Here is a 26,327-nt window from a genome sequence, read left to right on the forward strand (position 1 = left end):
TTCACTCTAACCGATGCTATGGGGCACGAGTAGAGACCCGTGAACCAGTGCAGCATCTTAGGGCCCCGTTCCTAGATGTGACATAGTGGTGAACAGGAAATTTGACCCCACCCTATCGAACACTTTATCGGCGTCCGTTGAGAATAGGCAAGTGGGAAGGGCTAGTTTTTTGGCTTGATGTATCAGATTTATGGCTTTCATCGTGTTGTCCCTCACTTCTCTGAGCAGGAAGAACCCAACCTGATCCCCGTGGATCGTGTGCTGCAGGAGGGGGGGGAAATCCTATTCGCCAGTACCTTAGCGAATAGCTTCAGGTTTACGTTAAGTAGGGAAATGGGGCGGTAGCTCTGGCATTGTGAGGGGTCCTTTCCTTCCTTCGGAATTACTGTGATATGGGCTCCCAGGGTGTCCCTGGGCATTTCTCTCACGGTGTTGAGGGAGTTGAAGGCACGCAGGAAATGCGGTGTCAGGATCTCTGCATATCTTGTAGTATGCGAGAAAGGCAGGATTTTTTACTATGCTTTACAGAAAAGACAGCTATAAACAGCCTGTCCCACTACTCAAGCTTCTATTCTGCACATCTTTGTAATGATATTCTCGCAGGCCAATTTTTGCACCTACATCAAAATTCCCGGACCAATCTGGACTTTCAGAGATGTGCCCAGGACTTAACTGGTAGGTTTAAGGATAGGGGTTAACATTACAGAATTTTAACTAAAGCCTTTAACAAGGCACGTATTACCATTGCCAGACATTTCCATACTCTCCAAATAGACCAGTAATGGACTGAACAAGCTGATAAAAAATGATGAAAAAATGTAAATGATATCTGCGTATGTAAATGGGCGTCATTTGAAAGGATTTTTTTTTTCATTTGTTTATTGATTAATTGCTCCATGTAAAAGGACCCTTAGTTCCCTTGCAGCCCCAAACTTTTTTAACACTCAGGGAGATCACGTTTTAGCCGTTCATCTAGCATATATCTTTTAACACAAAAAAAGTATTTAAACATATTGCCTGAGATATCCATAGACTATAACTGTTCAAATGTAGTTCAAAAAATGTATACTTTGACAACGTTTGACCTCCCTTACATTTGCATAACTTTTTGGTTGGATAGAAAAGGATGGCATGCTACAGACTGCCAGGCACCTGTAAGCTGCACTATGCTAATTGTGTAGTGTAGCCGCTGTCATTTACCTTGACCTGCATCCATGCTACAGTAATAATGTAGCTGAGCCGAGTCGCGCTGAGCTAGGACTCACTAATGCAGTAACACGCTAACGTGATGCATTCTCTGTGTTGTATCAATAGTATACCACACTTAAGGTACAAGTGAATATCAAAAGTCTACACATTGTTGCTAAAATGCCAGGTTTTTGGCATGTTAAAATATCCGACAAAGATGAACCACTCCAGATTTACTTCCACCTTTAGGGATCAGTCAGACAAGCAATTGTTTTTTTGCGTGCGCGTATGTGCGCAAAAAAATGCGCTGCATGGATGTGCAAAATGAGCCTGAACGTAGCTCTGTGCCTATCGCTTTCAATGGGACCGTCGCCAACAGCGCTGGCCCCATTCAAAATATATGAAGAAGATTGCGATCCTCTGCCACAGCTGTCACAGCTATGACAGAGGACCGCGATGTTCTCCTATTGCTTTCAATGGACATACGATTGGGGCCACAATGGGTATGTTTCTGAACCTTTTGGGTGCAAATCCCCATTATCATGTGCAGTACAAAAAAAAATCCTGTCTTTTAAATGACATATTTACCAAAATATGAAATTTTATTTTTTCTCTTCTAAATTGCAGTAATACTGAAAAGAAACTGTGGGGTCAAAATACTCATGAGCCCCCTCAGTGAATACATTAAAATGTGTATTTTTTAAAATGGGGTCATTTGTGAGGGTATCTATCATTCTGACACCTATGAGCCTTTTTAATCTTGGCTTGGTGTTCCTCAAAATGTTAATAAGTAAAGTTATACATATTCTAAATGGAAAAAAGAAACTGAAGTTTTTCCAATGTGCGTTCAGAATAGAGTAGAGATCATGTAAAAGTAAAAAAAAAAAAAAGTTAAAAAAGTTAAAGTTTCATATTCCCTCATGGATCGGTTCTGTGAGGGAAGATGAATTTATTTACCTAAGGCCCCCAGATTTGTTCTCCGACAGGATCTTTATCCATGGACCTTTCCTCAGCTTCTTAGCGTGCTTCCGTAGGCAAATGGCAAGTGCATGAGCAGAAACTGGGGATTACCTGGAAATTTAATCTCCTTGCTTCTGGCTACCAAAGGTATTCGGTCCCTGGTCACGTGATCCATTAGATAACAGCGATCACGTAAAAGTAAAAAAAAAGTTAGTTTCACCTCCCCTCATGGATGCGATCCATGAGGGGAGGTGATATTACTTACCTATGGCCCCTGGATTTGTCTCTGGATGTGATCTTTAACCACGAACCATTTCAGTCTGAAATGGCGAATTCAAGCTCAGAAGGTGGGAAGTGCTTGGGAAATTTAAAGTCTTCTTGCTCCTGGAGCAGTGACCGGAGGCCTCGTTGAGCAGTCCCCGGTCACATGATCAACATTATCCAATGGTATAAAAAGGTGGTGATATACCTTATTCCGGTCTCACATGACTTGATTTGAATTGCGGATTCCGCAAGCGTTTGATCCACGGTAATACGCGGATCAATCAAATGCTTTGCATTACGCAATTTTGCTCACAATTCCGCTGATTGGCTTTTTGTAATCCACACACAAAAAATAGAACACAGCATGTTCTATTTTACCGGAGATATCTGCATCACAGAACTCATTGTGCTCCATGGTTGCGGATATACCTGCAGCCCATATGCAATTACCTTGCATATGGGCTACGGGTACCCACATCATTGATAAGCGGCGGTGCATAAATTATAAAGATAAAAAAATCTGTACTGCACATGACCGCCTGCATGAGTACACAGTAATGTGCAGTACATTACGCGGCCGTATGCAGGGTCACAGCCGGGCTTACAGCTAGGATGCTCTGTGAGCTTCCGCAAGCGGATTCCACATATGGCTGTGTGAGTCCGACATTATTCAGATAGCTACCTGTAATGCCTATGTAATTTACAAGAAGTTCCAGGTAACACTCATTTTTCCGCAGTTCCAGGAGCAGCTTGTTGAGCGCTTTCTGTGTGAGACCACCACACTTCAGCAAGCTTACAAGTCTGAGGAGGTGCGGAAGTGCAGAGCGCCACTTCTTACTCCCCATCCCTGCTACTGAGGTCTAGAAATACCCCATAAAAAATGTTGGGTTTGCAGCAAGCATGGGTGGAAGAGGGATACCCGTTTCTATTGCCCCATGTGCCCATCCCAATCAGGCCTCTGTATTTCATCTTCTTTATCATAATTTTTGCAAAATGGGGGCCTGGAATTTATTCAGTTGTGCCCTGAAAGCCAGAGGGTGTTCCCTTTATTATAGGCCTACCCATGTGTCTAGTAAGCAGATTGTGGCTACAATGTGTATGTTTCTAAACCAAAGGACAAACATGGATATCCATTTAGAGGGGCAAGTCTTCATTCATATGTGTGCTGTACAAAATAAAAATGACACAATTTCCAAAAAAAAGTCAAACTATGCAGTACACCCCTGGATGAATTTGTTAAGGGGTCTAGTTTTCAAAATGGGGTCATTTGTGGGGCTTCTCCATTGTTTTTGGCCGCTCAAGGGCTCTGCAAGTCTGTTGTGTACACAGACATAAGATTAGGCCCACAATGGGTATGTTTCTGAACACAGGACAAACAGGGCTATCCATTTTGGGGTGCAAATCCTCATTTCCATGTGAACTATAGAAAACAACCTGTCTTTTAAATGACTTATTTGCGAAAATATGACATTTTATTTTTTCGCCTATAAATTGCATTAACTCCTGAAAAAAACAACGGTGGGGTCAAAGTACTCATGACACCACTAAGTTTAAATGGGGTCATTTGTGGGGGTATCTATCAATCTGACACTGATGTGCCTTTGCAATCTTGGCTTGGTGTAGGAAAACAAAATGTTCCTCAATATTTCAACAATTAATGTTAAATTTGTACGTCTCAAAAAAATGGTTTTTAAAAAAGTTTTTCAAATGTGCTTCCAGAATAAAACATACAGATGGAAATATATATCTTATCAAAAATTTGTACAGTATGTTTGCACATATTTCAGATATTGCAGTTGAAAAAGTAAGAAATTGACAATTTTTCCAAAACTTTCCTACTTTCGCTTTCAATAAATATACACAAATTCTTTCTGTCTATTTTTACCACTTAAATGAAGTACAATATGCTGCAAAAAACAATGTCAAAATCACTTGGCTATGCAAAATGTGTACGGAGTTATTCTATGTTAAAGTGACACATGTCAAATTTTACAAAGTTTGGCCTAGTCATTAAGGTGCAAACAGGCTTGGTCACTAAGGGGTTAAAGTGAATACATCTGCTTAAAATTGCACATGTTCATATACTTTTTGTTTATTTTGTTAAACATATACACTAAATGAACATTAAAAACGTTTTTTACCTATTGAAAGATATTCCATAATAAAGTACTGACTAGAGATGAGCGAACGTACTCGTTAAGGGCGATTTCGCAATTGAGCATCGCTATTTTCGAGTACCTGGCTACTCGGGTGAAAAGATTCGGGGGGTGCCGGGGGTTGCAGAGGGGAGTGGGGGGGGGAGAGAGAGCTCCCTCCTGTTCCCCACTGCTACCCTCCGCTCTACCACACCACCCCCCCACCCCCCGGCGCCCCCCAAATCTTTTCATCCAAGTAGCCAGGTACTCGAAAATAGCGATGCTCGATTGCGAAATCGCCCTTAACGAGTGTGTTCGCTCATCTCTAGTACTGACATTAAATATGCTACCACTTTCTATTATCTTTACTGAAAACTTCAGACAGCTTCATAATACCGTGTTTCTCCGAAAGTGAGACCTACCTCTTGGCTGTGATTGGTTCATCGAGTGCCACAGTGATCAGCCGAGCCCCGACACTCGAAAACCAGTCAGAGCAATTTTTTTTGCTGGAGGCGCGCTTTACAAACCCCATTACCAGCAAGTGATGTTCTGTCGGTGCCAAGAACTGCAAGCAAGCCTGCCAAGAACTGCTGAGACCAGCGGGAGGAACACAGAAAACGCCTGCTGGATAAGTATAAGGCATCCCCTGAGAATAAGACTCTGTGCCTCTTTTGGGGCTATCATTAATATAATTATTTTGGGGGGAGACACAGTATAGAGAAGTTTGAAGAAGATATATAACAATACAACAACATATTGATATAACAACTTGGTATATGCATCATGATGACCTGTAAGTGGTCTAAATATGTCATGTATGTATATAGATTTTTTGATTGGGAAATGGAGGAAGGACAGGGGGGAAAACCCCACAGATGAAGAGGAAGTATAGATATTTCATCAATTTCCCTTCCATTTAATAAGACATCTTATAGAGGGCTCAAGTGAGATAACACCTCCATTTATAAACGGAGGAGTCTCCAAATAGGTTTTATTTATTATATTTAATCACACATTTTTGGTTTTATGTCTAGATACCATAATGTACTACTACAGTATGTATATATAAGCTTATGATTCTCAGTATGTTTTATATAAATGTTATTGTCTATCACCTTGACTTATCCATCAAGCTCAAATAATTCCTGAAAACATTGGAATCAATTTAAAAATTAAAAAAGACTTTAAACCCCGCCAAATCCAATTCCTGCCCATTATGTCATTAGCGAGAATAGTTTTGATAATTTATAATAATCTATAATAATATACTTTATGTGTATAGCGCCAACTTATTCCACAGCGCTTTCAAGCATGGGAGCAACACAGACAATACAACAATTACATGTGATATACAATCAGTTTGAAACAAACAGGGTATGGGGGAACACAGGCAGTATGGGAATTACATGTGGAAATCAGTTATTAGAAAGTAAACAGGGTGGAGGCAGTAAAAAGGTGAAGGGGTAGAGGATGAAAGCGATAAGCAGGGTGGAAGGTGTGGGGAGCTATAGGGAGGGGCAGCGGGACTAGGTCAGGAGATTTTGTATGCCTCCCTGAAGAGGTAAGGTTTTATGTTTTGTGCTTCGGGAATTGTCCAGATACCTTGGGGTAGAGCGTTCCAGAGGATGGATGCTGCTCTGGTGAAGTCCCGTAGGCAAGCATGTGGAGGTATTAGAGAGGTGTTTAGTCTGAGTGTGTTAGCGGATCGAAGTGAGCAGGCTGGGTGGTATACGGACAGGAGGGAGGTCATGTACGGCGGCGCAGCACCATGGAGAGCTTTATGGGTGAGGGTGAGGAGTTTAAATTTATTTCTACAGTGCATGGGCAGCCAATGCAGTGACTGGCATAGTTCAAAGGTGTCTGAGTAACGGCTGGATAGCAAAATAAGCCTAGCTGCCACATTTAGTATTGGAGAGGAGCGAGTCTGGTGCGGGGAAGGCTGATGAATAGCGAGTTGCAGTAGTCGAATCAGAAGTGGATGAGGTCGACAATGAGTGTCTTTAGCGTGTCCGTGGTGAGAAACAGACAGATTTTAGCAATATTTCTGAGGTACAGGTGGCATGTTCAGGCCAAAGATTGGATATGAGGGGTAAAGGAGAGGTCAGAGTCCAGTGTGACCCCCAAGGCAGTGGGTGTGCTGTCTGGCGGTTATGATGGTGCCAGACACTGGAATGGAGATGTTGAGGGGAGGGCAGGTTGGAAGGCGGAAAGATGAGAAGGTCAGTTTTAGGTTAAGTTTAAGAAAAAGGGAGGGCATAGTATTAGAGACAGTGGACAGACAGTCCATGATACTTTGGAGGAATAGTTCAGAGATCTCACGGGAAGAGGTTTATAGTTGGGTGTCATCAGTGTAGACATGGTATTGCAGGTTGAATTTGAGGATGGTTTAGCTACTATGTGAACAGACACTACAGCACTTCATTTAAAAGTACATGAAAAAAAAAATTGTTGTGGTTCTCCATGTAAAAATTCTTATTACTATGACAATTTAGTACACGATGAAACTTAGTCCAGCACAGAACATTCAGTACTTTGTAGAATGATTGGAAATAGCTTGCAAATAAATAAATTCATAGTGATCCACACAATCCAAGCAAGATGTCACCATGCCTTTCTATGAATATTAGTTTATTTGTGTAGTAATCATGAACTCAGGGATTCATGCTGTTTTTCTTCAAATAAGCACCTTTTATTTACATCAGAATTTCTCTAGAAGTGTAGCATATAAAGAAATAAAACTAGAAGATTGCATAAAAATATTGCTGTAGGCTGTGTGGTGCTGGGAAACTAACAAAACTTGTTTTCTGCTATGTGAGTTGTAACCTTTAATGCCAGAATTTTGGGGCATGCATAACTTACTAACTTTTAGTAACTCTTAGGCTGCTCTCACACATATGTTCAGAAAACATTGCTCGAAAATACAGCATTTTTGAATGCATTGTGCGTCATTTGACAGCGCTCTTTAACGTACCGCATCATTGTGATGGGTGATGAGGGGGCGTTAAAAAGTGTTAAAACGTGGAAAAGCAAGGCAGACAGTACTCAAAAATCGCGGCGTTCAAGCGCACGTCTGCACAGCCGCATTAAAAAGCAATGGGAGCGTTATACCATGGTTAGTGCAGCGTTTGGAATGTCGCACTAATTGCAGTAAAAAGCATCCAGTGGGAAAGGCGGCCTTACTGGGGGATGGAAAAAAACAGCAATTCTGCCATAGTTTATTTTTTTATACGAAAAATTTTGCAACGTTCACTATACAGCATAAATAATGTTATCTTTACTCTACAGGCAAGCAAGATTGCAGTGATATTAAAGGGGTTGTCTTGCGGCAGCAAGTGGGGTTATACACTTCTGTATGGCCATATTAATGCACTTTGTAATGTACATCGTGCATTAAATATGAGCCATACAGAAGTTATTCACTTACCTGCTCCGTTGCTAGCGTCCCCGTCGCCATGGATCCGTCTAATTTTGCTGTCTTCTTGCTTTTTTAGATGCGCTTGTGCTGTGCGGTCTTCTCCCCTTCTGCTCGGTCCAGGCACAAGCGGCGTTCTGGCTCCGCCCCCTTCTACGCATCATCGTGTAGCTCCGCCCCATCACGTGTGCCGATTCCAGCCAATCAGGAGGCTGGAATCGGCAATGGAACGCACAGAGCCCATGGTGCACCATGGGAGAAGACCCGCGGTGCACCATGGGAGAAAACCGCAGTGCATCCCTGGGAAAGGACCGGCGGCCATCTTAGGGAGAAGATTTTTTAAAGTCCTTATTTCGTCGGATCGGTAAGTAACAAGCGGTTTAAAAACCGCTTTACTTTGCTATTTTATGCCAGGGGGGTGACAGGGGGAATGGGGTAAGGTAAAATTTTGAGGTTTGCCGCGAGACAACCCCTTTAAGTTTATATAATTTTGTTTTTGCTACTTTTGTACCATTTTAGCGTACACAGAACTTTTTGATTATTTTAATTCCGTTTTTAGAAGCTTGATGAACCAAATAAATAATTTTGGGATTGTTTTTTTTTTCATGGTGTTCACCATGTGGATTTAATGTTATGTTAATTTTAATTTAGTTTGGGTTGTTATAGGCAGCTGGCTATGCCATTTATGTATGCCACTTTCCTTTCTATTTTTTTTTTTACATAAGGTAGTTTTAATTGGAAACATGTTTTAGATTTTTCTAAATATTGCATTCTTTGTACTTTTATCCTTTATTTTATTCCCATTAAGGAACTTGAACTCATATGAGCATGATTGCCCATACAATATATTGTAATACTTTTGCATTGCAGTGTATTATGCTTGTCAGTGTAATGCTGACAGGCATCGTATTAGGCCTAGTCTCTGGTAAGGCCTAATAAGTCTAGCAAACTGGCATATTTGGGGGCCATCATAAGGCCCCCTGCAGCCAAGACAAGCCCTCAGCATCCTGTGATTGCATTGCAGAGGGGTGATGTGGTGATAGAGGGAGTATCCGCTCTAGCTAACCACTTAGAGGCCTAGACAACATTAATTGTGGCAACTAAAAGGTTAAATAGTTGGATTCGGAGTTAGAAAATACTTTCTCACCTTCTTCCGACCAATATAATTTTTTTATTTTTCTGTCAATGGGGCCATGTGGAGGTTTTTGTTTTGCAGAATGAGTTGTAGTTTCTGTTTGTACTATTTTGGGATACATATTTGATTGCTTCTTATAAAGAATTTTCTTGGAGAGGAGTGTTACATTACTGATTCGAACAAGTTTCCCCATTACAAACTAATTAAATCTTTGCAAAATAAACCTCTATGTGAATAAAGCATTCAGCTAATCACCCTAGTCATGACCTATTGTGGAAATCATTTGTTTGTGGGTCACACATTTTCAAGTTTTCTTCTTACATTTTGGCTGCTGTGCTAACTTTACCTTTAGAAGTCAATATGACCACATATACATTATTTCTATATTCTATACTTAAAAAAGACAAGAAAACTCCCAGTAGCACAGTTTCACCAACCACTCTATATTTGCAGTGTAACAAATCTCTCTGTTTTAGAAGTGCCTGCAGTGGGCAGACTATAATATAATTTGGACACCTTCAGAGCCACAGTCTTCCTATACCAGTGAATGCATTGAGTGCCTTATATATCTGTGTAATGGATAGATCATCTTTGTATCATCCAGTAGACTGGCATATTAATCTAAATGATCCAGTTTCCATAAGCTCTACTTATACCATGGTGATTCAACCAAATAGTTCCATTATCAATTATTTTCTGTCCATAAAGTCATGTGTCCTGTCTAATTATAATGAGCCATTATTAATATAATCTTTCTGGTTAGAACCAATTACTTTCAAGTTTATTGATGATAGCCTTACAGGAATTTTAAATTGGATCTTATGGATTCCCCACTTGTTTGGGAAACTGAGATCTTTGTATGAAAATTCTTGTACAGTAGTATGTAACCATGAGTCTATGACCTGAATATGTAATAGGACTCCAAATACCTATGTTTACAAATGGACACTATAGACAGGATATTCTACAGTCCTTAGTGGCCTATGGTCAGAGAGGTGTTAGAAATAATGATTTAGATGTGCATTTTCATTTTACTCATTGTTAGCTAGTCCCTAGATATTCATAAAAATGGAATAGGAGTTCTCAGTCTCATACTCCTGGAGTGATGCAGACTTGTCCTGTAGATGGACATTCCATGGATGGTTTGCATCCATACAAATGGCACAACCCATTATTGGTGGTTCCATTCTCTTTAATAACTGCATCTCTCTTTGAGTCTACCAAGAAGAATATAAATCAGTGAATAACATGAGCACACACATCCACAACAGTGCTATTGTGTTATCCTTATTAGGAAGCTCTGCTGAATGGTGACTATTAGGGTTGTTTTCCCTTTAATAAAACTCTTCTGACCTGGTATTAGATATTGTAGTGAGGAGCAGGCTGTGGTTTGGTTGTAGTTAATGTATAATTTGGAACATATGGTATTTTAAAATAGTCTCTATTCTTTGTGGAGTGCTCAGATGTGTGAGAGTCTGGCTAATGATGGACAATTAGTCATTTAACAGGCTATGTGAGCTGCCTTGCATGGATTTCCATTTGTTAATATTTGCTCTTCAAATATTTTGTTAGAAACGTTTACAACATATTTTATCTGCAGACCAGACGGTAGGACATCTGGGGAAGGTTCTGTCCCTGGATTTTCATCAAGACAAGCCACTCTGGGCTTCCAGGCACCCTAAATCTTCTATTTATTCAATGCTGAAAAAAAATGTAATAAAACAGAATATAGACTGGATTTATGATTTAATCAAAAGCACTTTACCATATGGCAGCTGTGTTTGCAACAAGCTGTTTGTTTTGAAGAAGAATAAAACTCATGGGGAAAGCCAGTCAAGGCCTCTGAAGCCTCCAGGCCCATGTATAGCAAGGAGAGAGATGCTGAGGTCACATGACCACCAAGTGCTAGAAGCTCTTAAGTCAGAATGCCAGAAAGTTTACATGAGCCCTGAAGATCCAGAAATGTAGACCAAGAAGTAGGAAATATTGGCAAATGGCTAAATACTGCACATCTGGTTACAGTATTGCAGGCGCAATCAGGTGTATGCAGCTGTAATGAGTGGAGGGTGCTGTCCACAGACAGCTAGTGCTGAAATCCACACATCCTAATATGCAACAATGTTGCTGGGCTCTCTCTGATTTTGTATATTGGTTTTGCAAAATGATTACATTCCCAGCATACTGTGGGGATTTCCTATTTATCTAATTAACAATCTTACTTCATTATGATTAGAGTTTTATATGCTGTGAATGAAAAACTGCATGGTTCTACTGTGTAGTCATATTTCAATCAGTTACGTTTTGCTTTAGTGAGTGTCATATTTAAATGACAAAAATATGTAACTATATTTCAACATTAGATAGCCTAGTTCTGAATATTAGATTGCATGCATATTTCATAGAATTATATACATAGATATGTATACAAATACACACACAAAAAAATAATGCATGAAGAAGAAGTTGTTGGAATCAGATGATGTGCGATTGTAATGATGATGTACGTAAATAATTACAATATTAGAGTGAAAGGATAATTTTCTTGGGAAAAACTGTACACTTCAAAGGTGATTCTAGTAACATGTTGGGCCACCTCTTGCCTGGATACCTGATGAGATATGGTGGGGCGTGGAGGCATACAGGCTCTGTATGTTATTCTGCGCACATTTGTCCACAGATGTTGCAATTGGGCCTCTGGATCCTGCACACTCATAGGCTTCCGAAGCTGACATCCCAGCAGGTCCCATAAATGCTTGATTGGCGATAAATCTGCTGACCAGGCAGGGCTAGTAAGTGTGGCAACCTAGTGGAGGCATTCCTTGGAAACCCTTTACAGGGTGCGGGTGAAGATTATCCTGCTGAAAAATGCCGGCTGGAAGCCCTGCCATGAAAGGCAACTCATGTGGCCGCACGATTTCCTGCACACATTGCTGAGCTGTTAGTGTTCCTTTTACCACTACTAGGGGTGATGGATTGTTGTATGTGATGACCTCCCTGACCATCACACCAGCAGTGGGAGCAGTGTGCCACTCCATATTAAAGGCAGGATTGAGGCGTTCACCCCCAGGGCTCCAGACACGACTACTGGATTGTGGATAATGAAACTATTGGATCTGCCCATGCTTGTCAGTGGATCAAACAGTCTCTACTAGTGGTTTGTATAGGCTGTCCAGAGCTTGTTTGCTGTATGTGTGTGCCCTCACATAACCACTGCTCCCAACACACCTTAACAGCTTGGTCAGAATAGCCTAGATGGCAGGCAGTTCGTTGAAATGACCATTCTGCTTCTCTTGTTCCAACGATGCGCCGCTTCTCAAAATCTGTTAACTAGACAAAATGTCTTTGAGTGCATCGTACAGGCGTCTAGTGGTCAACAATCTCACAACAAGAACTACTACAAAAGTAGCATCTGAGAAATATTTTAATAGAGCAAAGTACTTTTACGGCCTCTGGTGGCAAGACCCAGTGTCTAATCAGACCATAACTGTAACCATTTTCATATCTGCCTGGGACATGCCTGTATGCCGACTTTTGCAGCAATCCAACATTTCTATCCGAATGAATTATTTTTTTGTCAATGAGTTTATTACATAGCGATGTGTATTTTAGAAATATTTGCACAAAATAGATTACAGGTAGAGATGAGCGAGTACTGAAGTACTCGAAAATGGCGGTACTCGGGTGCGTAAGTACTCATTACGAGTACGTTCGCTCATCTCTAATTACAGGTAAATCGACACAACATATATATTATATTTCATTTGTAGACAAACAGTATGGGATTCCACACATATACTTTTGTCACACAAAGCGTCATGGTTTGTGAATTTATGACACTAAATACGATTGTCAAATATGTACAAGGGTTTATCTATCAGTATTAAGTATTACTTTCAGAAATATGAATACCTGCAAAAGCAGGTGATCAAACATTTGACTCCTCCCAGCTCTGGTCCTGTCCTGTGATGTCAGCAACATATCCTATAAGTTATCAGTACCTGGTCACAATGCCAGGCTCTCACTAAGGTGTGAAGGCAGCACCCACAAAGGAAAAATATGGAAAGCTGCTCAATGGAAGGTAAATATGCACTCTTCAATTATTTCATAAAATTGTCAAATGTATTTGCTAAGCAGCAAATATCTAGTATATTGACAAAATAGAGCTATTTACAGTCACAATTAGACATTATTGATTTAGGCATAATAAAAAGCATGAACTATTTTCAACTGCTCATTTAGTTCAACAGCTTCTGTAAATTTACACACACACACACACACACACACTAGTATTATATATATATATATATATATATATATATATATATATATATATATATATATATGTATGTATACATACACGTACACACTCTCCAGAGGCATGAATTGAGAGCTACGGTATTGAGGTACCAGACTCTCAAATGTGTAACACAGTCGCTTAAGTACATGCTGGGGGCATAGTCAATTAGTAATTATGATTGTTTTTTGCTTAAGAATGTTTTAGAATCCCTTCTGGTTTAAGGCTTTATATAAGCAACTTTTATTAACATGTTAACATACAGCTACAATCATTCATCTATTGCAAGTTTTTGCACAAAAAGCCTAAATAAACCATTGATCAAATTTTGGGGACAATTAAAATAAAAATGTTACTATATTACTATGCTGTATCAAAGCAATTCTAAAACATGTGGAAGAATTATAACAAATTGTTCTCATTCTCACGAAACTTTCTGCAAATTCCACATTATAAATGGTCATTAATCAAGTTATTATTCTTAACCCCTTGAGAAACACCTTTTTGTTTTCATTTTCTCCTCTTCACTTTCAAGCCTTTTTTTTATTTTTCCATCATTGTAACTGCCTGAGGGCTTGTTTGTTTTTTTGAAGGATAAGTTGTATCTTTCAATGGAACAATTTACTGGAAAAATTCTGGAGTGGAGCGAAATAGAAAGAAAACTAAAGTGCTCCTTTTTCGCAGCAAAAGTAACATGATTACTTTATTCTTTGGTTTGGTACCATAACAACAATACCAAATTTATATAGTTTTTTTTTGCTGTACTACTGTTAAAAAAAATAGCATATCTTTAAAAGTATATTTTCTGCTACCATCTTCTGACTACCATAACCTTTTTATTTTCCATCGATGCAGCTGTATGAAGGTCTGTTTTTTGCAGGATAGCCTGTTGTTTCAATTGGTAGCATTTCGAAGTATATACCATGTATTCATCACTTTTAATTGCACTTTTTCTTGGAGATATTGTAACCAAAAAATACGGGATACTGAAATTTTGCTTTTATATTTAGTCTAAGTAGTCATCTGTGAGCTATACATTCTGTACCCGAGGCCGTTTCATTATACCTACCGTGATGCACTACAGCAATTTATGAGGCCAAAGAGACTGTCTGATGTATACTTTACAAAGAATTGTTTTGACTGGATCTGTTACGTGTGCTGCTGAGACATGTTGTACTATTGTGCTTCCAGCAGCACACGTAACAGGATCAAATTGTAGCAAACTGTAATAGGTCTGAATGAGTTTTAAGCCACTGTATATAAACAAAAATGTTCTATTCACGGACAGCAGACAGAGATATTGAAAATTATAGGGAAATGAAACTAAATTTATTAGGAATGTTGCATAACTTTTGATTGTATAATAATTAAGCCTTTTTATATATGTTTAAAAGAAATTAACGTATTTTATGACGTTTCCTCCAGCATTGCCTTTTGCTTCCATATTCTATCAGAATTGGTTCTTTTTATTGTGATTTCAGATGTAAGTTAGCTAAATAAACTGACCTAAGTCTCTGACCTATGCACTTGTATATATTTTGTAGAATAACGAAAAAAGAAATCACTAGACATTAAGGCCCCCAGCTTTTCCTCCTGCACTACACATATCTCAAACCAACATAAAGAAGAATATTGAACCAATTGGTAAAATGCATGATCAAATGTGTTCTATGCATCCATACAATTTATTTTGTCCTCCAGAATCAGATTGATAGCCAATTCTTTAGAGCACTTCATGGGATCAACATAATCACCTGTATTGGAGATTGTTAATACAGTGATAATGTTGTGAAGGTTTAATGTGACAATTTTAGCATAGTTTCCTGGAGATGGATGGACCAATGCTTGCCAAACTTTACTACTTAAGAGCTATGCTTTATCTGGATGGTCATTCTACATTTTTGCTACCTTGCTGGTCTTAAATCCACATTTAATTTGAACATATTTTTGCAAGAAATAAATTGCTTCCATCACCTAAATGATCACTGTATGTTATTACAGCTAGAGCTAAACAGCTTTGAAAACTCCTACCGCTGCCTGTAATCTGCTTATAGAAAAACAGGTTGTGTCTGCTGGCAGGGAAGCCTTGAGGAGTTTGCATTCCCTATTGCTGACTTGATAAAGAAAGCAATTCTAAAAAAAACTGTAAGGTTATTCTATATGTAGTTACTCAATATACAAGTTCAGTATCACTTCTGAAGAGGTTTTCCCACTAAAAATGTTATGGTACATCATCTAGGCAAACGCCAATCTAAAAAATAGGGATACTCTTCTTTGTTAGGAAAGGGACTAGGCCATCTTGTTTTCGGGTTGGGTAAAGCAATATTCAATTGTAGCAGTTTTTGGTGGATAAACACATGAATGGGGTTTTCAAAACATGTAGAAAGTTTTTCTGTGACAGAGTTGATAGCATGCCTGTTATATTGCAGTTTTGCCTTTGATTGTAGCAGCAGATTTCTCCTTTTGCAATGTAGTGCAGATTTTGCTGTGGATTTACAGCAGACTTGAGGATAAATTTGTAATAGCTTTTTCATCCTCGTCTGAACTAATGCTAAGATAAGCACACACTGTGCAGCCATATATGAGAGATAAGTGATGCAAAAACTGTGATATGACAGCAATATGTAAACCAGGCTAAGGCCGCTTTCACACGGCCAAGAAAATTATGTGAGATGTGTGTGTTGCAAGCTGCACAAATCTCCCTTGAATATGAACCCTGTTCTTTTGAATTGGGTCATATACATAGGCGATTTTTTTCCCCACATCGCGAAGCATGAAAAGAAAAATCGTAGAATGTCCTAACTTTGGGCGTTCCCTCAGAATGCCTGGACCCATTGTTTTCAATGGGGCTAGAAAACACAACGCACTGCATACGATGTGTACACAATTGCAGTGTGAGGTTTTCAAAGCCACATTGGAGGATCGCAACTGTAGTGAAGCGATGGGAAGCATTTTTGACACAAAAACGACTCACATCTGCGGGTACATCACATATTACCGAGCACAATATCAGGCCAAATTTCACGGCGTGATATCGCGTTCGGGAGTGTGAAACTAAACTAAGTCTTTATTTCTGGTGATTTTCTTGCTTGTAAAAAAAATGCCATGACATTCATGTTTTACAGCAAACGTTTCTCTTGGACAAATAAAGGACAAATATACACTCAAGGTATAAACACGGATAACCCAAAATAGTATATAAGGAAAGAAAAAAGTGGGGAAACAGGGAATCTGACCCTAACCTACTAATAAGAGGAAACCCTACCTAAAAGCAGAGCACTCACCCTAATAAGGACAACCCCATGTCATGAACCTGAGGGTGACCCTGACTTTCCCTAGTTGGTGCCAGAAGATGTTGAAGGTGATAGATGTTTCTCAAATAAATAGTACCACAAACATAAAGGGAACTAGATCTAACAATACCACAGATTAAATGAAAAAAGACAGACAACACCCATCTGAGCAAAAACGCAGTTTCTCATAAACCCGCCAATGAGGTCAGGAAACACCTTCAGACTGAGAGTATAACTGGTGTCCTCTGTAAGGAGGAGCCAAAATAAATGTGCACAGACTAATGCTGATTGGTTGGCTGGGATAACCCACCCAGCCGACCAATCACACCATATACTTGCAGAGAAGAATTTTTGTTGGCGTCCAGTGCCAAAATAAACTGAGCTTGCACTGATGTGAGGATCATGTTGGCTGAGGCTGCTGCTGAGACATCACCCCGGTCCTCCAACACGACTGGTGTGCCGTGACAAAAATCATTTCAGCTATGGCATTATAGTGTTTGGCTGAATATTATTGTATGTCATAGAATTATAGAATGGTAGAGTTAGAAGGGACCTCCAGGGTCATCGGGTCCAACCCCCTGCTCAGTGCAGGATTCACTAAATCATCCCAGACAGATATTTGTGCTGCCTTTGTTTGAAGACTTCCATTGAAGCAGAACTCACCACCCCCCGTGACAACCTGTTCCACTCATTGATTACCCTCACTGTCAGAAAGTTTTTTTCTAATATCTCATTTGTGTCTCCTCCCTTTCAGTTTCATCCCATGGCTTCTAGTCTTTCCTTGTGTAGATGAGAATAGGGCTGCTACCTCTGCACTGTGACAGCCCTTCAGATATTGGTAGACAGCTATTAAGTCTCCTCTCAGCCATCTTTTTTGCAAGCTAAACATTCCCAGATCCTTTAACCGTTTATCATAGGACATGATTTGCAGACTGCTCACCATCTTGGTAGCTCTTCTCTAAACTTGCTCCATGTTGGTTTAGTAACAGTTCCTAATTTGAAAAACTGTCAGTAGTTATATATTTATTGCTAATAAATGGACCACTTATAACTCTTTCTCCCAGTAGCTGTTAAAATGCTGACTTGTAAGAATCTTGGAGCTATCTTTGAGAGAGAAGTTAAATACTTTTTGCATTATCTAAAGCAGATTGCTGATTGTTAGAAATAATGATTCACATGGCCCATTTTTCATCACTACTTTCTCGTTGTCCCTTTGTATTTTTCTATTTTGCAAATTAAAATGTATTTGCCACACTTGGGCATTCTTCCTTATCATTGTGTCTTTGAAGCTTTGAATGTAGTATGCATTCAGTTGAGCTGAGAGTCAGTGACTCTGTTCTTTAGTTGAAATTATGTGCCAAATGATGTTCTCTTGTTATCTTCTCTTATATAACATAATTAGAAACCTCTCAAATATAAAATGTGCTGCTTCTAAAATGTTGCATTTCTAGTATTAGTTTCTCATATGAAACTGTTCTAGTTATTATATTATTTTAAAACCCCATTCTCCATGCAGTAACATAACTAAGGAGCATATACTCACATCTTCCCGCTCCCAGCTGTGTCCTGTGCCGCTGCTCAGTCCTCCACTCCCCTTGTTTGTTTTCAGGCTGCAGTCTCTCCTGTTACGGAATGCCACAGCCTGCTGCAGCCAATGATAGAGCTCACCCATTGATCACTGAGCTCTGTCATTGGCTACAATAGTCTGTGACATCCTGTAAAGAGGACATTAGAGGGGAGATCCCGAAGTCGCAGAAAGGTGAGTATATGCTGGTTAGTTATATTACTGCATGGAGAACAGGGTTTTAACATAGCAAGCAACTTAGATAACCCCTACAGATGAAGTGGAGCAATGGATGAGTGAAACATACCTGTTGGTGAAAGAGAGAAGGTAGATGATTATTAGTAACTGCGCTGTATAACTGCATCATTTGACAACATAAAACACTTGTTGCTGGACACTTAGTGCTGGAGACATCAGGTGAGGCAGCCTCTGGTGAGGCATGGAGGATAGTACTGGCTTTAAAGTTCCTGGTATATAAAGTCAGGATCATGTGGATCAGAGTATTTCTGCATTATTTTTTAATGAATGGTAAGAATGATAACTGTTCATTCAAGCCCTTTGGTGATAGAGATTCCATTCAATAAATCCAAGCGCTTTCCTTTTGCAATTGTCTTGTATCGGGGTCACCTCGATGACCGTCGCATCTCAATAGCTCAACGCCCTGGAATTTGATGGTAGTAGGGTCATTATTGTGAAAATGACGTACGTGCACCGCCAAGCTCGTTTGTTCATTACGGTTAATATTACTGATATGCGATAAAATTCTACGTCTAAACTGCTGTCTCGTCTTTCCTATATAATCCAATGGACAGGGGCAAGATGCTAGGTATATCACTCCGCTCGACTTGCAATTCATGAAGTCACGTATTTTGTAATTAATTCCAGTAGCTGAACTTACAAAGTCCGTGCCTCACTTGATAAACCCACATGCTTTGCAACTCGAGCATGGGTAGCACCCTTTCGCAGGATTATCACGCAACCAAGAGGATATAGTTGGTTGTCTGGTGAAATGACTATGTATAAGTCGATCCTGTAAGTTCCTGTCCCGTCTGTACGTGATTAGAGGTCGTGCGGGTAAGTGTGGGGCCAGATCTTTGTTCTTTAAAAGGACGTCCCAATACTTTTCAATTATTCCCCTCACTTGTTGTGAGCCATCATCAAAAGTACTGATGATCTGACAAATCTGGGATTCATCCGTGCTCTTATTTTTTGGGGTGAGGAGTGTATCTCTTTCCATCTTGTCCACCGCCTCTCTAGCTTGGGCCACGACATCCATAGGATATCCCCTATTGTGGAATCTCCTCATCATCTTGCTGGCTTGGTCTTCATATTCTTTTGTGTTAGAACAGTTACGTTTCACCTCATCAGTTGACCTTTCGGTATCCCTTTTTTTAGGGGATACGGGTGATGGCTGTTCCAATGAAGAAGATTATTGGTGGAGGTTGGCTTTTTGTACATTGTAGTTTCAAGATTCCCTGTTTCTGTTTTGACGATTTTTAGATCTAAGAAGATTAAGGTCTCTGTGTCAATGTCTGCAGTAAAGAATAGATTTAGACTAACGACATTTAAGAGTTTAACGAATTCATAAAACTCTTCTATTTCGCCAGACCACAGAATTAGCACATCGTCTATATAACGGATCCAGAGATCCACCATGGAGATCCATTTTTCGTTATCCTCATTAAAGACGATTTTTTCCTCCCACCAGCCCAGAAAGAGGTTTGCGTATGTGGGAGCACAGGGGCTCCCCATAGCCGTCCCCCTGAGCTGGTGGAAGATCCGCCCATCGAAAAGAAAATAGTTGTGTTCAAGTACAAATAAAAGTAGAGTTGTCACAAAGTCATTGTGGTTTCAGAAGAAAATTCCTCTCTGTTTTAGATAGTGCTTAACTGCTTCCAGTCCACTAGTATGTGGACTGTAAAAGTCCTCATTTGTTAAAAGCATAAATGGCCCATAGGGCAATTTCCCATTTCATTACTTTAGTTTTCCTCTGCCTTCATCTTCAATCTCTAGACAAGGGTATGGTCTCAAAGCAAAGTGCCATGGCTCCAGGATTTGAAGTAGCAGAGAAGGAGCTATCCAGCTGGCACTGTATATGTAGGCATGACCATGAACATAAAGGGTGTGGTTATAAATATGGACTTTGGGAAGGTTTTGCATGTGTCAGGAGTTGAACCGGGGACCTCCTCTGCTCCAGTTAGTGTCTGTCACTGCTGAGCCATCCAGCCTGCGGACAGATCCCTCTTAGCCTTTATCAATGATTCAAGTTATCTAGTTCCTGCCTCCTGGTCCTGACCCCACCTCTGTTCCTGATTGAGCTCATTATAAAAGCTTGACCTTGCCACTGCACCAGCGAGTGATTTTTCTGCTCCACAGCATTAGCCAAACTCCACTGCCTGCTCTTCTACTATTGTTATAAGACCTCCTGATATTGACTTCTGGCTTCCCTTCTGACTACACTACCTGCCCCATCTATCTGTACTTCAAACTGAGACCTCCCATTGCTTACCTTTTGGCTTCCCTTCTGACTACACTACCCACTTCATCCATCTGTAGTGCAAACCGAAATCTCTCATTGCTGACACTTTGCTCTTCCCTGACTACTGTCCAGACGTGCAGTTGCTACACCTGAGGCTCCACCTTAGTGCCTGAAATTGCTACAGCATGATTCCATGCCAGAGTGACCTTATACTAGTTCTACACAGGTACTCTGCTGCTTTGTATCACTGTCCACAACAAAGTGTCAGACACACAGCTATGCTCACACAATAACAGTAGGATAAAGTCAAAAACATGGACAGCACTTCACAACAAGTGTAGGAGAGATTAAATAAAGTAAAGCATTGAAACTCACCTAGTGTAGTGGACTCATCTTAGGTATAGGGTGGTCCACTACACTTGTAAACTGGTTGTGCTTGTATGTATAATCTACGTTGGGTAGTGGAGGTCCCCATCCATCCAGGACATCCACCAAAATGGAGGTCGCAAATCTGTTCACCAGAGATACTTGGTCCCACTAGCAGAAGTCTGGAATGGGAATATTGGCAAATACGTATATGCTAGTCTGAAGAGGGCCTTAAGGAGATGAGATTGGAAGCAGAGGTATTACAGCTGCTTTGAGTTACACTCTTTGCATAGACTGATACTAAATCACAGGATCTCCATAAAATATTGGCATAAAAAGCCTGATTACTTCTCAAGAGAGATTGGTTAGTATGAACCATGCCTCAATGCAAGCAACTGTCAAAAGACAAATTATATAGACGCATGAAGCTGGAAAAGGCTACAAAAGCATATCTGAAGACCTGGGTGTATGTAAATCCTCAGTTACACAAATTATGTAAAAATGGAGAAAAATCAGGATTTCTGCTACTCTACCAAGGGCCCGCGATCGCCGCTATCCAGTGGATAGAGGCGATCGCGAAAAAGTTTTTAAAAAAGTAAAAATAACGTTAATTTCACCTCCCCTCATGGATCAGATCCATGAGGGGAGGTGAAAATACTCACCCGGGTCCGCCACGATGTCCCGGTCTTCCGGGACCTGAGTCCCCTTCTGCGCATGCGCGCCCAATGTCAATTATCGGGCGCGTGCACAGAGGGGCTCAGGACCTGGGAAATTTTAAATCCCTCTGCTCCTGGCTGCCATGTGTAGCCAGGAGCAGAGAGATGTCAACGGGGACATGATCACTGTTATCCAATGGATGACAGTGATCATTTAAAGTAAAAAAAAAATGTAAAAAAGTTAAAAAAAAGTTTGAAAAAGTAAAAAAAAAACAGGGTAAAAAAGTAAACAAAAAAAGTTTGAAAAAGTAAAAAAAAATAAAAAGTTCATATCTGGGAGGGAGGATGAAATTACGTACCTAAGGCCCCCGGATTTATCCGCGGACCTTACCACAGCTTCTGCGCATGCGGCCTTCGCAAAGCGGCAGACGCATGCGCAAAAGCCGTGGATTGCCAGGATAATTTAAAATCTTTTGTAGCCAAGAGCCTGGAGATTTCACGGGGGGGCCACAGTGAGCGGTTCCTGATCACGTGTTCGCCGTTATCCAATGGATAATGGCGATCACGTAAAAGTTAAAAAAAGTTTGTTTCATCTCCCCTCACCGATGCAATCGGTGAGAGGAGATGAAACTTTTTACTGGAGGCCTCCGTATTTGAACCCTGACGGGTTTCTCCTCCGTGGACCTTCCCGACATTCTGCGCATGCGACCACCGGCAAAATGCTGGACACATGCGCAGGAGGCGGGGAACCCAGGAAACCTAAAGTCTCCTTGCCCCCAGGGACAAACTGGATAGGAATTACAGATTCCGCATGCGTCTGATCCGTGGTAATACGCGGGTTGGAATTGCGTAATCCACTCGCAGAAAAAAGAACGCAGCAGGTTCTATTTTACCGCGGATATCCGCAGCATAGAGCCTATTGTGCTCCATCGTCGTGGATATACCCACAGCCCATATGCAACTACATTGTATACGGGCTGCGGGTACCCGCGTCATCGCTAAGCGACAGTGCGGGAAATACAAACAAAAAAAAGTGTACTGCGCACGACTGCCTACGTGAGGAGGCAGTTATGCAAAGTAGATTACGTGTCTGTATGCAGCGCCATGGCAGGGCTCACAGCTGGGATCCACTGCGGGCCTCCGCAAGCAGATTCCACTTACAGCCGTGTGAACCCGGCGTTTTTCAGATCGCTACCTGTAATCCGTAACTTACATGAAGCCCCGGGAACGCTCGCCTTCTTGCAGTTCCAGGAGCAGCTTGTTGAGCGCCTTCTGTGTGAGACTGCCGCACCTCCACACCACCTCAGCGCCACTTTTAAGGCTGGGTTCACACTGGGCAGATTTTGGGCGGAAATCTTGTGGTTTGGCCCAAGCAAAAAAACGCTAGATTTCTGTTGGGAATCCGCTGCTTCAAAATGCACGGCACTTAGCCGCGGGTTTTGAAGCGGCCTGGCCGCTTGCTTCTCCGCTGTCTTCGAAAAAAACCCACACAGTTCACATTATTACTTTTATCTAAGATTTGGGGGAACGCCAAAAAGGGCGCATAGTGTGTGTGTGTGTGTGCCTAGGGGGGGTTTAGGGAGTCAATTTTATTTTTCCCGCACAAGTGAGCAATGGGGCCTGGAATTGATTCAGTTGTACCCTGAAATTCAATGGATGTTCCTACCGTTATAGGCCTTGCCATGTGTCCTGTAAGTAGATTAGGGCCACTATGGGTATGTTTCTGAATACGGCACAAACAGGGGTATCCATTTTAGGGTGAAAGTCTTCATTCATATGTGTGTTATACAAAAAAACCCTGTTTTTAAATTGACAGAATTGCCAAAAAAATGAAAATCGTAATTTTTTTCCTACTGCTTTGCTTAGATTTATTAAAAAATTGCATGGTGAAAATTTTCCGTAGACCCCTAGATGAATTTTTTAAGGGGTCTAGTTTTCAAAATGGGTTCATTTGTGGGGGTTCTCTATGGTCTTGGCCACTCAAGGGCTCTACAAGTGTGCAAGGGGGCCTAAATCACCTTCATGCAAAATGTCTGTTCTGAAAGCCACCGATTACTCCTTTCTTTTTGGGCCCCATTGTTCATCCAGACATAAGATTAGGGCCACAATGGGTAGGTCTCTGAACACGGGAGAAACAGGGGTATCCATTTTGGGGTGAAAGTCTTCATTCATATGTGTGCTGTACAAAAAAAGCTGTTTTTAAAATGACAGAATTGCCAAAAAACGAAAGTCATACTTTTTTCCTTCTGCTTTGCTTGAATTCATTCAAAAACTGTGGGGTCAAAATGGTCAGTATGCCCCTATATAAATTAATTAAGGGGTGTAGGTTTTAAAATGGGGTCATTTGTGGGGGTTTTCTATGGTTTTGGTCGTTCAACAGCTTTACAAGTGGGCAATGGGGCATAAAATGCCTTCAAGCAAAATTTCTGTTCGGAAAGCCACCGACTACTCCCTTCATTTTGGGCCCCGTTGTGCATCCATACATATGATTAGGGCCACAATGGGTATGTTTCTGAACATAGGAGAAACAGGGGGATCCATTTTGTGGTGCAAGTCTTCATTCATGTGTGTGCTAAAGAAAAAAAGCTGTTTTTAAAATGACAGAATTGCCAAAAAAAACTAAAATCACAATTTTTTCCTTCTAATTTGCTTGAATTCATTCAAAAACTGTGGGGTCAAAATGGGCAGTACACCCCTAGATAAATTCGTTAAGGGGTCCGGTCTTCAAAATGGGGTCATCTGTGGGGGTTTTCTATGGTTTTGGCTGCTCAAGAACTTTACAGGTGTGCTATGGGACCTAAAAGGCCTTCAAGGAAAATTTCTGCTCTGAAAGCCACCGACTACTCCTTTCATTTTGGGCCCCGTTGTGCATACAAGCATAATATTAGGGCCACAATGGGTATATTTCTGAAAACAGGACAAACAGGGGTATCTATTTTGGGGTATCACTCCTTATTCTCATGTGCACTATAGAAAAAAAATACATCTTTAAAATGACATATTTTCAAAAATGTTAATTTTCATTTTTTCTCTTCTAAATTGCATTAACTCCTGAAAAAAAACTGTGGGTTCAAAATGCTCATAACCCCCCTCAGTGAATATATTAAGGGATGTAGTTTTTAAATTGGGGTCATTTGTGGGGGTATCTAGCATTCTGACACCTATGAGCCTTTGCAATCTTGGCTTGGTGCAGGAAAACAAAGTGTTCCTCAAAATGCTGAAAAGTAATGTTAAATTTGTATGTCTCCTAAATGGTTAAAAAAACAAGAACGTTTTTAAATGTGCGTCCAGAATAAAGTAAACTGATGGAAATATATACCTTAGCAAAATTTTTTACAGTAGGTTTGCACATATTTGTGTAATTACAGTTGAAAATGTGAAAAAATGAAAATTCTTTCAAAATTTTCCCAATATTGGCACTTTTAATAAATATTCATAAATTCTATCAGTCTATTTTTTCCACCTATATGAAGTACAACATGTAGCGGAAAAAAATGTCATAATCCCTTGGATATGTAAAGCCTTTACGGAGTTATGCTATGTTAAGTGACACATGTCAGATTTTCAAAATTTGGCTCCGTCACTAAGGCGCAAACAGGCTTCGTCACTAAGGGGTTAATAAATATATTAAAAAGAATAGGGCCCAATACTTACCCCTGTGCTACCCTAGTAGTAACGGTGACCCAATCAGAGTATATATCATTGATAACCACCCTTTGCTTTCTACAATTTTTCCAGTTACTTACCCACTTCTACACATTCTCGCCAAGAACATGCATTCTCCTTTTTTACACCAACCTTTTATGCGGCACAGTAACCAACTCAGATTGGTTTGACAGGAGCGACCCCTCATAAACCCATTCTGATATGGATACAGCTATTTTCCTTGAGGTACTCCAGGATAGTATCTCTTCGAAACCCTTCAAACATTTTACCCACAATAGAAGTAATACTTACCGGTCTGTAGTTTTCAAGTCCATTTTCAACCTTTTTGAATATCGGCACCACATTGGCTATGCGCTAATGCACTGGAATAGACACATCACTATAGAGTAGTTAAATATAAAGGCACAATGGTCTGTCTATCACATTACTTAATTTCTTTAGAACCCAGGGATGTATGCCATCGGGACCAATTGATTTGTCTATTTTAATCTTTTTAAGGCGGCTCTTCATTTCTTCCTGGGTTAAACTGGTGATATTTAGTGGAGAATTTATTTTATCACTTTGCATCTCATATAATATTTCCTTTTCCTCTGTGAATACGTTGGGGAAAAAAAAATAGTTTTCCTTCATTTTATATTAAAGGGCCAACAGTTATAGAATAAATCTTTTTACTATTTATATAATTGAAGAACAGTTTAGGGTTAGTTTTACTCTTATTGGCTATAAGTCTCTCTGTCTCCAACTTTGCTGCTTTTTTCTGCTTTTTATATAAATTATTTTTTTCCTTATAGGTTTTTAGTGATTTTTTACTGCCTACATGTTTTGGTAGTTTAATGCTTTCTTTTTGTTGTTTTTTGCCCCCTTTACATCATTATTGAGCCACAATGGTTTACTCCTATTCCTAATTTTTTTTTT

General features: G+C 40.2%; 1 protein-coding gene across 1 annotated transcript in view; it reads left to right on the forward strand.

Moving 5' to 3' along the window:
- The first annotated feature begins 20,348 nt into the window (after window positions 1-20,348).
- Window positions 20,349-26,327, forward strand: part of PAX4 (paired box 4) — a 67,796-nt gene continuing 61,817 nt past the window's right edge. The window contains exon 1 of the mRNA XM_066589323.1: window positions 20,349-20,441. Within this exon, the coding sequence (XP_066445420.1) occupies window positions 20,349-20,441 (93 nt within the window). The remainder of the gene's footprint in view (window positions 20,442-26,327) is intronic.

Source organism: Eleutherodactylus coqui, chromosome 2, assembly GCF_035609145.1.
Source record: "Eleutherodactylus coqui strain aEleCoq1 chromosome 2, aEleCoq1.hap1, whole genome shotgun sequence".
Lineage (NCBI taxonomy): Eukaryota > Metazoa > Chordata > Amphibia > Anura > Eleutherodactylidae > Eleutherodactylus > Eleutherodactylus coqui.